Consider the following 15,212-nt stretch of genomic DNA (forward strand, 5'->3'; position numbering starts at 1 on the left):
ATCCTGCTCTCATTGGTGAAGTGCACACAATGCCATTGCTCCGGGTTCCATTCTAGCTTTTGATTTTCACGCACACGCACACATGCTGTGGTTCTGTCGCCTTCTTCTTGGGGAGCCTAAAAGCCATAATTTGTGGGAACACATCATCAGGTAGTGCCATTTCCCATGGGTGACCACTAAGGCATATTTTCATCATGTTGTGTCTCAAAATAGCAGTTTCTGTGGTGTTTACCAGCTCAAAACAACACTTCCTTTGCTGACAAACCACTGTGTTGTAAAGTGACAATTTACACTCAGTATAAACTTGAAATGACTCTTCAAGGCTTATTGAGAATGAACAGTGTACATAAGCTGCAGTGTCTTGTTCATGTTCGAGAAACAGCATACGTTTCTGTGCTGCGCTGAGAACATTTATGTTACACGTAGTGATTGCCTGTGGTCAAAAGAGTGTATAAAAAGAAGTTCCTAATAATTGTAATTGTAATAGTAATAGTAATAAGAATAGGCCTCCAGTATGTTCTGCCAGTCGTAAAAGGCGACGAAAAGAACAAACCACTAATAGGGCTAAACCCCCCTTTTAGTGTGATTAGTTGGTTCAGGACAGAACTAAAGAAGCCTCGGACAAGAGCCGTCATGGTCGGGGACGACGCTTGAACCCTATGCCCGCCCACAACGGTAACGACACTGCTAGCCAACTGGAAAATGATTCAAATCCAAATAGAGGTGTTTTGCAGGATATGCTTCCTGCAACCACCCTAGAAGGAAAACAAAGACAGAGGATGAGATGGTCAGATGAAGTTAATCGACACCTCATGTTCTGTCATTACCAAGCAACAAACCTAGGAACCAACACAACTGGATACAGATCACAAGTATACACAACATTTATTACCAGATACCCAGAATTAAAATTTTTAATAGAACAACGACTAGCTGATCAGATCCGTGTAATAATCAGAAATAACAGGATACCCCAGTCAGAATTAGAAAACATCAAACAACAAGTACAACAAATACTGGAACAAAATAATGTGCAATCAGAAGCAAAAGAAAATACAGTAATGGACTCAAACATCCCAGAGCAAACAAACAAAGAACACCACGCATCAATTAAACAGTCAGAGGAAAACGAAATCTTTAGACAGCCACCAGAACAAGCACAAATAGAAAACGAAGTGACACACATGTTAGATATAGAAGAAAAATTTCAGCTGACATATATAGAATACAAAGACACAAATACAGACATTAGACCATTCTTGCATAGACCGCCAAATAACCCACAAGTCGAAACAACAATAAAAACTATCAACACAATCATACACAACAAAATAAATGAAAACACAACTATGGAAGAGTTACAACTACTGGTTTATACAGGGTGTTACAAAAAGGTACGGCCAAACTTTCAGGAAACATTCCTCACACAGAAAGAAAGAAAAGATGTTATGTGGACATGTGTCCGGAAACGCTTACTTTCCATGTTAGAGCTCATTTTATTACTGCTCTTCAAATCACATTAATCATGGAATGGAAGCAAGTAGCAACAGAACGTACCAGCGTGACTTCAAACACTTACAGGAAATGTTCAAAATGTCCTCCGTTAGCGAGGATACATGCATCCACACTCCGTCGCATGGAATCCCTGATGCGCTGATGCAGCCCTGGAGAATGGCGTATTGTATCACAGCCGTCCACAATACGAGCACGAAGAGTCTCTACATTTGGTACCGGGGTTGCGTAGACAAGAGCTTTCAAATGCCAGCATAAATGAAAGTCAACAGGGTTGAGGTCAGGAGAGCGTGGAGGCCATGGAATTGGTCCGCCTCTACCAATCCATCGGTCACCGAATCTGTTGTTGAGAAGCGTAGGAACACTTCGACTGAAATGTGCAGGAGCTCCATCGTGCATGAACCACATGTTGTGTCGTACTTGTAAAGGCACATGTTCTAGCAGCACAGGTAGAGTATCCCGTATGAAATCATGATAACGTGCTCCATTGAGCATAGGTGACTGACGAAACTAAAATGAGCTCTAACATGGAAATTAAGCGTTTCCGGACACATGTCCACATAACATCTTTTCTTTATTTGTGTGTGAGGAATGTTTCCTGAAAGTTTGGCCGTACCTTTTTGTAACGCCCTGTATAGGAGCACTCACTACACTAAATATACACACTAGGCAGAGATCAGAACCAACCAACACACAGAAGAAACCCACAAAACCAGCATGGCAACACAGGCTACAGATCAGAATAGAAAAACTGAGAAAAGACATCGGACAGCTAACACAATTTATAAGAAATGAAATGTCAGAAAAAAAACGAAAATGGTTAGGTAAAATCTCACAAGAAGTGATAGAGCAACTAGATGAAAAGAAGCAGAAATTACAAGCATTGGCCAAACGACTTAGAAGATACAAAAAAAGTGAAAATAGAAGGAAACAAAACCAAGCAATCAACACAAACCAAAAGAAATTTTACCAGACAATAGATAACACACACATTAAAATATACAGTCCACCAAACATAACAGACATGGAACACTTCTGGAGCAACATATGGTCAAACCCGGTACAACATAACAGGCATGCACGGTGGATACAAGCAGAAACAGATACATACAAGATGATACCACAAATGCCTGAAGTGATAATTTTGCAACATGAAGTCACCCAAGCAATTAATTCTACTCACAATTGAAAAGCCCCTGGAAAAGATAAAATAGCAAATTTCTGGCTAAAGAAATTCACCTCAACACATTCACATCTAACTAAATTATTTAACAGTTACATTGCAAACCCATACACATTCCCTGATACACTTACACATGGAATAACTTATCTGAAACCTAAAGATCAAGCAGACACAGCAAACCCAGCTAAATATCACCCCATAACATGCCTACCAACAATATACAAAATATTAACTTCAGTCATTACACAGAAATTAATGACACATACAACACAGAACAAAATTATAAATGAAGAACAAAAAGGCTGCTGCAAAGGAGCACGAGGATGTAAAGAGCAACTGATAATAGATGCAGAGGTGACATATCAAGCTAAAACTAAACAAAGGTCGCTACACTATGCATACATTGATTACCAAAAAGCTTTTGATAGTGTACCCCACTCATGGTTACTACAAATATTGGAAATATACAAAGCAGATCCTAAATTGATACATAGTAATGAACAATTGGAAAACCACACTTAATATCCAAACAAATTCAAATAATATCACATCACAGCCAATACAGATTAAGCGTGGAATATACCAAGGAGACTCATTAAGTCCTTTCTGGTTCTGCCTTGCTCTGAACCCACTATCCAACATGCTAAATAATACAAATTATGGATACAATATTACTGGAACATACCCACACAAAATCACACATTTGCTGTACATGGATGATCTAAAACTACTGGCAGCAACCAATCAACAACTCAACCAATTACTAAAGATAACAGAAGTATTCAGCAATGATATAAATATGGCTTTTGGAACAGACAAATGTAAGAAAAATAGCATAGTCAAGGGAAAACACACTAAACAAGAGGATTACATATTGAATAACCACAGTGACTCCGTAGAAGCGATGGAAAAACAGATGCCTATAAATATCTAGGATACAGACAAAAAATAGGAATAGATAATAAAAATATTAAAGAAGAACTAAAAGAAAAATATAGACAAAGACTAACAAAAATACTGAAAACAGAATTGACAGCAAGAAACAAGACAAAAGCTATAAATACTTTCCTGTACCAATATTGACCTACTCATTTGGAGTAGTGAAATGGAGTGACACAGACCTAGAAGCACTCAATACACTTACACGTTCACAATGCCACAAATATAGAATACATCACATACATTCAGCAACAGAAAGATTCACATTAAGCAGAAAGGAAGGAGGAAGGGGATTCATCGACAAAAAAAACCTACATTATGGACAGGTAGACAATTTAAGAAAATTCTTTCTAGAACGAGCAGAAACTAGCAAAATACACAAAGCAATCACTCATATAAATACATCAGCTTCACCACTGCAATTTCATAACAACTTCTACAACCCTTTAGATCACATAACTTCAACAGATACGAAGAAAGTAAATTGGAAAAAGAAAACACTACATGGCAAGCACCCGTATCATCTAACACAGCCACACATCAATCAAGACGCATCCAACACATGGCTAAGGAAAGGCAATATATACAGTGGGACGCAAGGATTCATGATTGCAATATAGGGTCAAACAATAAACACCAGATATTACAGCAAGCATATTATTAAAGATCCCAATACCACAACAGATAAATGCAGACTTTGCAAACAACAAATAGAAACAGTAGATCACATCACAAGTGGATGTACAATACTAGCAAATACAGAATACCCCAGAAGACATGACAATGTAGCAAAAATAATACATCAACAACTTGCCATAAAACATAAACTACTAAAACAACACGTTCCCACATACAAGTATGCACCACAAAATGTACTGGAGAATGATGAATACAAATTATACTGGAACAGAACCATTATAACAGATAAAACACCACCACATAACACACCTGACATCATACTCACCAATAAAAAGAAGAAATTAACACAACTAATCGAAATATCTATACCCAATACAACAAATATACAGAAGAAAACAGGAGAAAACATTGAAAAATACATCCAACTGGCTGAGGAAGTCCAGGACATGTGGCATCAGGATAAAGTTGACATTATACCGATTATACTATCAACTACAGGAGTCATACCACACAATATCCACCAGTACATCAACGCAATACAGCTACATCCAAACGTATATATACAACTACAGAAATCCGTAATTATTGATACGTGTTCAATAACCCGAAAGTTCCTAAATACAATGTAACATATACCGTACAGTTAAAAGGAAGTCACGCTTGATGAAGGTCCGCGTCACTTTCCATTTTTAACCAGGCCTAAGGTCTGAGAAAAATAGAAATAATAATAATAATAATAATCACAAAATATGCTAGCCATGAGTGTGGAGCAAAATTGTTTTGATTGGTGTGTAATGGAATGTTATGGGTTTTACTGTGAATTTCTCACAAGCTAGTTTAAATTGTACAGAGACCCTCAAGACAAGTGTTTAATATACATTGTAAACCAGGTAAGTATGAGGAGTGGTTAGAAATGAAGATTACAGACCCGTATTTTTGAAGTGGTAATTCTGATACGTGCAGCTGGCAGTTGGGCAGAGTTTGACACCCTCCAGCTACAGTGCAAACTGTAGGTAAGGTGACTCATTTGGAAAACTGGTGTCGTGAAAAAATCCACTCAGTTATTTGATTTCTGTGGTCAAAACATGTAACCATAGCTCAGAATTCAGTGGCATCTTGTAGAGATTGTAAAGAGACTGCAGTGCCTCATCAGCATGTTGTAGAATGGTGTCAAAAGTTTACAACCAGTAGGGAAAATGTCAATGATGAGGTTCATCAACAGATGTGCACAGCTCACATGGAGGAGCTGATTGAGGACATGTTACAGCATATCATGGTAGAACTGAGACTGTTGTTTGGAAGTGTTTATCACATTGTTCACAACATTCTTCAGTACCAGAAAGTTTGTTCCCAATGGGGTCCACAAAATCCGACCGATGTTGTCTTTAGGGCTGAACAAGGAAAAGTATATGGTGACAAGTCTGCAACTTTTGGAATGGTTCTCCATGGAAGGGAACAGTTCTCTTCACTGCATTGTCATGGGTAATGAAACATGGATCCGTCACTACACCCTCAACAGTAATCAGTCATCACTGGAATGGAAACACCCCCTTCTCTCCAAAGGCAAAGAAGTTTAAGGTGACATCATATGCCACGAAAGTGGTGGCCACATTCTTTTGGAGCAGCACAGGTGTCGTACTCGAGGAATTTATGGAAAGAGGAAGACAGTGACCGCTGACCAATACTGTGAAACCTTGACAAAATTGTGTGAATCAGTCAGGAAGAAACAGCCACGACTTCTCACCAAAGGCATCATCATCTTCCTTAACGACAATGAGCAACCTGTTACAGCCAAGAACACCACCACACTGTTGAAACAGTTTCGCTGGAACATCATTGACCACCTTCCATACAGCCAGAACTGCATTTCAAATGATTTCCACCATTTCCTTCACTTGAAGGAGCACCTAGGAGGCTGACTATTCACTTCATATGAGGAGGTGAAACACTTCACAACAACATGGCTGAACATGCAAGGACAGGATTTTTACCAGGAGAATATACTCAAACTTGTCCATTGAAGCGACAAGTGCCTAAACTGATTTGGAGACTGCGTCAAAAAATAACCTAATGTATATACTATCAGTTGGCTGTATTGATTGTATCAAATAAAATGTGCATGTTCCACTGCAAAATTTGTAATCTTACTTTCTGATCATCCCTCATATGTTTTATTTCACGACATAACATTTTTGCAACATGTGTTTCACTACGTGTATGATGAGAATGCAATCCTTGATTGAAATAGAGCTACATAAATCCTTATTTCCATAGTTACATTGTAGCCATTGAGGCTTATGACTAATTGTTCAGTGGGTGTATGAAAGACACTCTTGTTCATTTAAACAATACATATTTGAATAGCAGCTGTGTTGCTCAAGTGTGAGCAAGTTCTCTTAACTCCAGTACAAGCTGCATGTGGATTGGTAATTAATGTGTAACAGGCATTCTGCTGACTGTTATTTCGTAGTAGGTAGTATACATCATGTTGTAACACAGATAATAAGTGAGATTTGGCCTTTGACTTGAAAATTATTGTGGTGATGTTGGCATTCCTTAAGGTTCACATCCTTACTTAGCTATTTGTGTGTCTGATGGATACAGTTACAGTTGAGGGGTGTATACAATCAGTTGTCTTGTTTGAACTGCCATTGCCTAATGAAGTGCTGAGGAAATCTGTCAGTTGAGGGACTGTTGTCACATCGGCCTTCGAGTTGGGGCCTTGTTATGGATGTCCTCACTGTTAATAAATAATAACTACAATTCTGGCAGCGGAACAGTCAAATGTGAATTTTTGTTCTTTCATCAATGTTCCCACAAACACTGGCTGGTGCTGGTTCATTTCTGATGGCCTTAAGTAATATAGGTTCATAGCTGCTTTTTACATAAGTAGAAATTATCACTCAGTTTGGGCAAATTTTATGAAGATGAATTAGAAATCACATTTAGAAGTTATTACAACTATTCCACGTAACTGAAAAATCAGAAGTGACAAAATTTGTTGTGTTGACATACATTTTCTCAGTATTTGTTCTGACATTAGTTCTGTATAAATGCTCCCAAGGTACTATCTTAACCAGAGAAGATCCATGAAATATGTCATTTTATTATTTTTGGTTTGATTCCATTATGTGTAGCACATATATGAATGGTATATGTCTGGTACTTCCTCGACTACAGCTTATGTCAATGCCTTAATTAGAGTTTTTCTATTTTAGGGCCGGCAGCATAATATATTTCAGATAATGGCATGATTGTTAGAAGAATGCATGAGAATAACTGCTAATAAAAACTAATATTTATTTATGACAGACCGTTTCAGCCTTTATCACCATTGTCAAGTACCTGTGAATACAATTATGGTGAGAACATGCATGAATGTGGATGTAATTTATATTAAAATGACTATATTTTATCTGCATTTAGATGGATAAATCAGAAGTAACATATACAGTAGCCAAAGATAATCATGACAAAATTTAGTTCATAAAATAATATTGCTATTCATCTGCATAGTCTTTGTATACATATATCGCTGTAAGAGTTGAACTGTCAAACCATAATTAACATTATTTCAATATATTTATGTCACTTACCATCTTATCAAAACAGTGATAGTTATAAGACAGTTCACTAATGACGTACTATGGATGTCACATCAGTTTAGACGTGAGTACAATATGGTTACTTTAAAGTAAACGACATCCACATTTATAAAAGTTCTCACCAAAATTGTATTTGTAGGTGCTTGACAATGGCAATAAATGCTGAAACAGTCTGTCATGAATGAAGATTAGTTATTATAAGCAACTATGCTGGTTCATTTTTCTAATAACTAATAAATAATGTGAGATATTTGCAAAAAGTAAAAAGTACTTTTTTGTCCATCCTGTGTACAACTTTCACTGCACACAAATTTATAACTGCCATGTTATAGCAATTTGCAAAATAATATGGATGTTTGAAATTCCTATTAAATTTTAAACTGCACTTTAAAAAATTTACATACTGTTTTCATGACATAAATTGCCTGCCTTTGCAGGCAAAATGGTTGTTATCGGCAGAAATGGCTTTGGGCTTGCAATTTTTCCCTGTTCTGGCAGTTTTGGAGGAGGACCTTATAAACCAAAACAAGCTTCTGCGTTTGGTAAGTCTATAACAGTTCCCTTCTTATCCTTAAATAACTATAAATTCTTGATATGGTTATATAATCTACACTTTTTTGTGGACCAGAACAGTACTCATATCATTTAAAAAAGAATCAACATTATGGCTTGGGTGAACTGTGTGAGAGTCCAGCTTTACAACTTTTATGAATACAGTATTAAAGCAGCTCTCCTGATCATGTCTCGCATATGACAGAGACATGAAACTAATGTTTCTTATTAGTAGCACAGTTATAAATAAAAAGAATGAGATAGATAGCGTAGTGTTGCTCCCTTTTATGCTTGTAATGGTGTAGGTCTGTGTCACAGGGCTCTGAAACCAGTCAGTAGGGTAAATGGCAGTGTGTCGGCATAACAGAAATGGAAATTTGCGTATGGCATTGTTGACCGGGAGGCCCCATCCGGTGGGGCTCGGCCGCCGTATTGCAAGTCCTTTTCAGTTGACACCACTTCGGCAACTTGCGGGTCAATGATGATGAAAATGGTGATGAAGGACACACAGCACCCAGTTCCCTGCCGGGAATCAAACCCGGGCCCCGGGCGGAAACACTACTGCTACGGTTTGTAGGTGGACACATTACAGAAATAGTATACCTTCAGATAAGTTTATAAACTCAAAATGAAACTCTTAGAATCTTTGTCGCACATTGTTTAAGTAACAAACTCCTGTGAATGTAAGAAACATCAGATTAAAGGGACCAGCCATAGACAAATATCTAATATGCAGGTGTAAAATATTGCAACAGTGCATAATTGATGCTATTCAGGTGTAAAAAGGCTTCTAGTTTTTGCTGGCATACTGCTTTCAACTCAATGTATTGAGTAGGAACCATGGGCACAATAATTTGGGTTGTGGAAGATAATGCATACACAAAACCAAAATTGATGTAAGGACTGTGCCTAAAAAAGAGGTTTTCTGTGACCTCCTTACTCAGCTCTCCCACCCCTTCATCCTATGTGGTGATTTTAATGCACACAATGTTCTTTGGGGCTGTGCAACCACCTGGCACAGGGGTAGAGGAATTTGAGAGCCTTCTCATGTCCTCAGGTGCATGTTGAACATGTGGCGGAGCACACACTTCACCACTGCAACAGAGTGATTCTGCTATCAGTCTCTCGGCACACAAATTGCTCAGTGAGAAGTAATCAATAATTTGCACTCAAGTGATCATTTCTCAGTTTGGTGCCCAAAAGAAAGCTGTCATGATGGGAGCTCAGTAGGGCAGACTGGACACTTTATAGGCAACTTGCTGTGTTTGAACACTGGAATTGGTGGATCATATTACCCAAATGATCCTTCGCACTATTGAAGCATCCATTCCACAGTCTTCAGACCAGCTGAATTGGCAGTCTTTCCCTCACTGGTTATACTGCACTCAGGATCAGGTGGGCAATGCTACACTGGTTAAAGTGCAGGTCAGCTGCAGAGAATCTCGTAGCCTTTTGGGTAGCAAAAGCTAAATGTCACTGATTTATTAGAGAGAACAAGAAGAGATCTGTCAGTTCTTGACCACCATAAACCATTCCACTAAGAGTACAGTCATACAGGAGACCATCAGGATGATTCCTGGGAGATGTGGGAGGTGCCCGTGGCTACTGTAGTGGGGAATGGCGGTCTCCAGATGAATCCACAACACATTACCCAGATTATGGTGGCCTATTTTGCCACAGTTACTGCCACTGCCAGTCATGATTCAGTTTTCAGGCACCACAATTGATTGCTGAAAGGGGTAGTTGAGACTTCAGTTATACCACTGATGAAGCGTAGAACTACCCCTTGTCCACGTGGAAACCAGATTCATCTGCAGCTTGTGACATATTACCTGGTCACAATAGGGTCCGTTATAGCATGTTCTGGCACCTCGTAGGGTGGAGGAAAGAAATCTTCCTCACCCTTTTTAACCTCATTTTGGCATCAGGTCACTTTCCTAACTTGTGGTGAGAGGCCATTTTAATTCCGCTTTTAAAACCCAGGAAGGACCAAACATACTCGAGTAGCTATCATAGTGTTTCCCCTCACTAGCTGCGTGTGAAAGCCCTTGGAGCAGATTGTCAACTGCCACCTTGTCTGGCTCTTGGACTCCAGATAGCACCTTAGTCACCTTCTGTGTGGGTTCAGGAGGTATTGCTTCATCTTTGATAACCTGGCCATCCTGGAAGCAGCTATATGACAGTCTTCCTTGTTTTGGCATCACCTCCTGGGTATATTTTTTTATATCAACAAGGCCTACAATACTACTTGGAGGCACCTTATCCTCGGGCAGTTCCACAAATGGGGTTTTCGAGGATGTTTTCTCATCTGTATACAGTCCTTCCTCACACCACTCTATTTTAGATAGCGATGTCCTGTCTGATCACTTTGAGCAGGAGAACAGTGTACTTCAAGGTAGCATTTTAAGTGTGAATGTATTTGTCACTGCTATTGATAGTATCACATCAATTGTGTGACAGTGACCTTTGTGTCTTTTGTTCCTCAGTTGGATGCATAGGTGGAGAAGAGGGAGGGGTTTTAAATTATCAACTAAAAAGTCTGTGTGTATTCTTTTTAACTGTTCAAGTTCTGTTTTAAACATTTCTGAGTTGAGGATGAAGGACACTGTTCTTAATTTTAAAGACTCTAAACTTACATGGTTGCCACACCTCAGGGACCTGAAAAGACAGTTCCTCATCGCACTAAGTATTTTAAAATGGCTTAATCATAATTCGTGGAGAGCGGACCGAACGTGTCTGCTCTAGTTTTACAGGGCCTTGTGCAATCTCAACTTCATTATGGATGTGTGGTGCATGTAACTGCATGACACTCTTATTTGTGAACATTGGATGTGGAGCACGCTATAAAGAAATTTGGCTGGCCACAGGGGCCTCTAGAAACAGCCCCATACCGAACCTTTGGACTGAGGCTGATGACCCATAGCTCCACATGAGGCAACAACTACACATGCTGCGACAGGTCTGTAAAACACTGTCCGTGCCATACATGCCTGCATACCATACTGCCACTCACCCACCATTGGAAAGTCTGTGTTCTGACCTGGGGAGCTGGGGTTGCAGTGTATGCAGGAGGCTGGGCACTGAGAGAGAGGACTCCAGTACACATCCAGAGGTGTTAGTGTCACAGCAGTATCTGTAATAACTTTTATTTCCCAGGCTGAGTTTACAGAGTGACAAACTGTCTCAGTGTATCAGACAGTGGCCAGGCATAAGCACGTGTCACGAAAAAGCGCTGATGCCTCGTAGGTGAGTTGTGATGTCACAGCCCCAAGTCAGTGAGTCACAGCCACGTAGTGTGCTGGCAGCAGTGTGGGGTTGGGAATGTGTTGCCTGCCCAGATGTTCTGTGGTACAGTGTGGCTCACACTGCAGCGCTCTCGTAGACAGCTCGTCGTGCACTCAGTTGAGAACAGGCGACTGTGTGGTCCAGGATGTCTGTTGTTGTGAAGACTAGGCTCTGGTCATCCGACATGAGTTGACCAAGACTGTGGCAGATATTCGTGAGTCGGACAGGGGGCTGAGCACCTGGTTGTTGAGGAGATGACAGCTCGCTGCTGGCAGGTCGTCCACGATTGACCCTCGGTGGAGGGGTAATGGTTGCACACCAGTCTTCTCCACATCCACCGTGTCCCAGTAGGCAGTAACGGCAGACCGTGGCTGTAGTTTGCATCAGGTTGGTCGTGTTTTGGTGTCGAAGTCAACGGGCAGACCATTGTCAGTCGGCTTGTGGTTTCACTGAAACTTAGTACTATCGTTCTCTCTTGTTCTAGCGAGATGGACAGAATGGCAGCAGGGTTGGATGTGTTTTCGAGCTCCAGAAACATCATTATTTAAAGAGCTGAGCCTGCACCTATGACATGGTGGCTCTGGGTGTGTGATCGCTTTTGCCTCTGTTTGTTGGTCTCATCAGTGCTCCGTGGCTCACTGAGGTAATTCAATAATTACTGTAGGTCACTGAGCTCAGGTCTTTCTGCAACATTTGGCTATTGCAATGGCACTCTGAGGCTGAAGTTATATAGTGTATTTCATACTACCTTGTTATGTAGCACTGCAGTATTTGCACTTCTGCTTGCCTTGCTTACTGGGTGCCATCTTGTCCACTTCGTGGGCAGTACGTATTTTTGACATTCTGATTGGCACATTGACCCCAGGTTAACCTTCTCAGCTCTGAGCTTGCTGGGTAGAACTTTTAAAAAAATTTAAACATGTAGAATGAAATTATTCTGTGACATAACAGCTCTTTTTTACTCGACACTAAGCGTGTAGGCTGTATGGTATTTGTTCTAAGGATTGCCTTTTAGAGATGGGCTTGGCCGCTTTTAATATTTCACACCAAGGTTGTAGTAGGTCTTTACTTTGGCTGTTACAAAGGCGCAGAATTATTTTAGACTTGATGAATTTTAAGAAAGATTGCACTCTGGATTTCAGGTTTCAATCTCCATTTTTTAACATTTTTAGATAGGCATCACATTATTAAATTTGTGTACACTGATGACTCCAAACAAGGTTCTTCCCTTGGCTGTGCAGGAGCATTTCCTAACCACGACATAAGGATTTACCGCACTGTATTTTTTTGTGGAGATCCATGTGATACTGTGAAGGCACTGCTGCAAATGAGATATATTCATGGCAAACAGTTTGTCATTTGCAATGAGCCCCTTAGTGCCTAACAATCGTTGCAAAATATGCTCTTAGCAGAGAAAATGGTCCAGGTGATACATAACCAACTGTATATCCTAAGTAGTGCTGGAAGCAGGTGTCATTGTGCAAGGTATCAAGATACATGGGAGTTTGGGGAAATGAACAGGCACACAGAGCTTCCGAGGAAGCTCTTAAGGAGCATAATATCACACAGTGTTCCATTCCCCTGCAGGCTGTCATTTTGCTTCAAAGATCCATACAATTGGAGAGTGGTGGCTGGCAGTGATTGGCAGTAAGCTGCAGTTGGTAAAGCCAGCTATCTGCCTGTGGTGTTTCTCATGCCAATCACTCTGGCAAATCACTGAACACCACATTTTAACTGAGTGTATTTTATATTGTGATAAGTTGGCAGAAGCAAATTTAGGAGGGACTGAGGGAGTATGCCCTTTAGTTCAGCTGATCGACGAGTTGTGTGTGTTAAAGCTTATTTAGAAAATTTTGTGAAGTATCTGTATTCTGGCCAAAGATTTTGAGGACTTCAATATGGTTTTCTTTACAGCTTATGTTTTACTAATTATGTGACCTTCTTCCACACTTCTCTCTTAAAATTTTAGTATGAGCACTAAAGACCGTGATGTTTGTGCCCACACCACCATGTCAAATCAATCAAAAATGTGATAGTAATAAGAAAACCGGTATTATAGACAGAACATTAATTTAGTTTTAACAAAACGAAGTACAGGTTAATGTGGAATTTGACCCACAGTGCAACTTCCCCTTTTTAAATACAAAAAGTTTTGATAGATCTCAAAGTTACATGTGAGGTAGCAGAAAAATTCCTAAGATCAAGTGGGGAGCATACCACAAATGTTAGAATTTATAGTCTGCTGTGTTCCCACTAATCTAGCAGGAGAGGTGCCATAAGGAAACAGGGGAATATAATAATAGAGCAAAAAAACACACGAACTGAACAGCTATTCAATTAATTTTAATGCAAAAGCAGTAAGAGAACTGGGCAGAGAATAATATGAAAGGTGTAAACATTTAAGCTAAAAAGTCATTTTTCTGATTTAATGAGGAATCATATGCTGAACAGAAGCTTTTTGTGGTAAAGTTTAGAAATACTTGAAGTTGATGGATAGGAATAACTGTATAAATTTACAGTTCTCATATGCCAGTTATGAGACAGGCGAAATACCCTCAGACTTCAAGAAGAATATAATAATTCCAATCCAAAAGAAAGCAGGTGTTGACAGATGTGAAAATTACCAAACTATCAGTTAATAAGTCACAGCTGCAAAATACTAACGCGAATTCTTTACAGACGAATGGAAAAACTGGTAGAAGCCGACCTCGGGGAAGATCAGTTTGGATTCCGTAGAAATGTTGGAACACGTGAGGCAATACTGACCCTACGGCTTATCTTAGAAGAAAGATTAAGGAAAGGCAAACCTACGTTTCTAGCATTTGTAGACTTAGAGAAAGCTTTTGACAATGTTGATTGGAATACTCTCTTTCAAATTCTGAAGGTGGCAGGGGTAAAATACAGGGAGTGAAAGGCTATTTACAATTTGTACAGAAACCAGATGGCAATTATAAGAGTCGAGGGGCATGAAAGGGAAGCAGTGGTTGGGAAGGGAGTGAAACAGGGTTGTAGCCTATCCCTGATGTTATTCAATCTGTATATTGAGCAAGCAATAAAGGAAACAAAAGAAAAGTTCGGAGTAGGTATTAAAATACATGGAGAAGAAATAAAAACTTTTAGGTTCGCCGATGACATTGTAATTCTGTCAGAGACAGCAAAGGACTTGGAAGAGTAGCTGAACGGAATGGACAGTGTCTTGAAAGGAGGGTATAAGATGAACATCAACAAAAGCAAAATGAGGATAATGGAATGTAGTCGAATTAAGTTGGGTGAGGCTGAGGGAATTAGATTCGGAAATGAGACACTTAAAGTAGTAAAGGAGTTTTGCTATTTGGGGAGCAAAATAACTGACGATGGTCAAAGTAGAGAGGATATAAAATGTAGACTAGCAATGGCAAGGAAAGCGTTTCTGAAGAACAAAAATTTGTTAACATCGTGTATAGATTTAAATGTCAGGAAGTCGTTTCTGAAAGTATTTGTATGGAGTGTAGCCATGT

General features: G+C 39.6%; 1 protein-coding gene across 1 annotated transcript in view; it reads left to right on the forward strand.

Moving 5' to 3' along the window:
* LOC126471430 (uncharacterized) overlaps positions 1-15,212 on the forward strand; it is a 69,756-nt gene that overhangs the window by 36,266 nt on the left and 18,278 nt on the right. Inside the window, exon 5 of the mRNA XM_050099589.1 lies at positions 8,316-8,420. Coding sequence (XP_049955546.1) covers positions 8,316-8,420 — 105 coding nt within the window. The remainder of the gene's footprint in view (positions 1-8,315; positions 8,421-15,212) is intronic.

This window comes from Schistocerca serialis, chromosome 3, assembly GCF_023864345.2.
Source record: "Schistocerca serialis cubense isolate TAMUIC-IGC-003099 chromosome 3, iqSchSeri2.2, whole genome shotgun sequence".
NCBI classification, from domain to species: Eukaryota; Metazoa; Arthropoda; class Insecta; order Orthoptera; family Acrididae; genus Schistocerca; species Schistocerca serialis.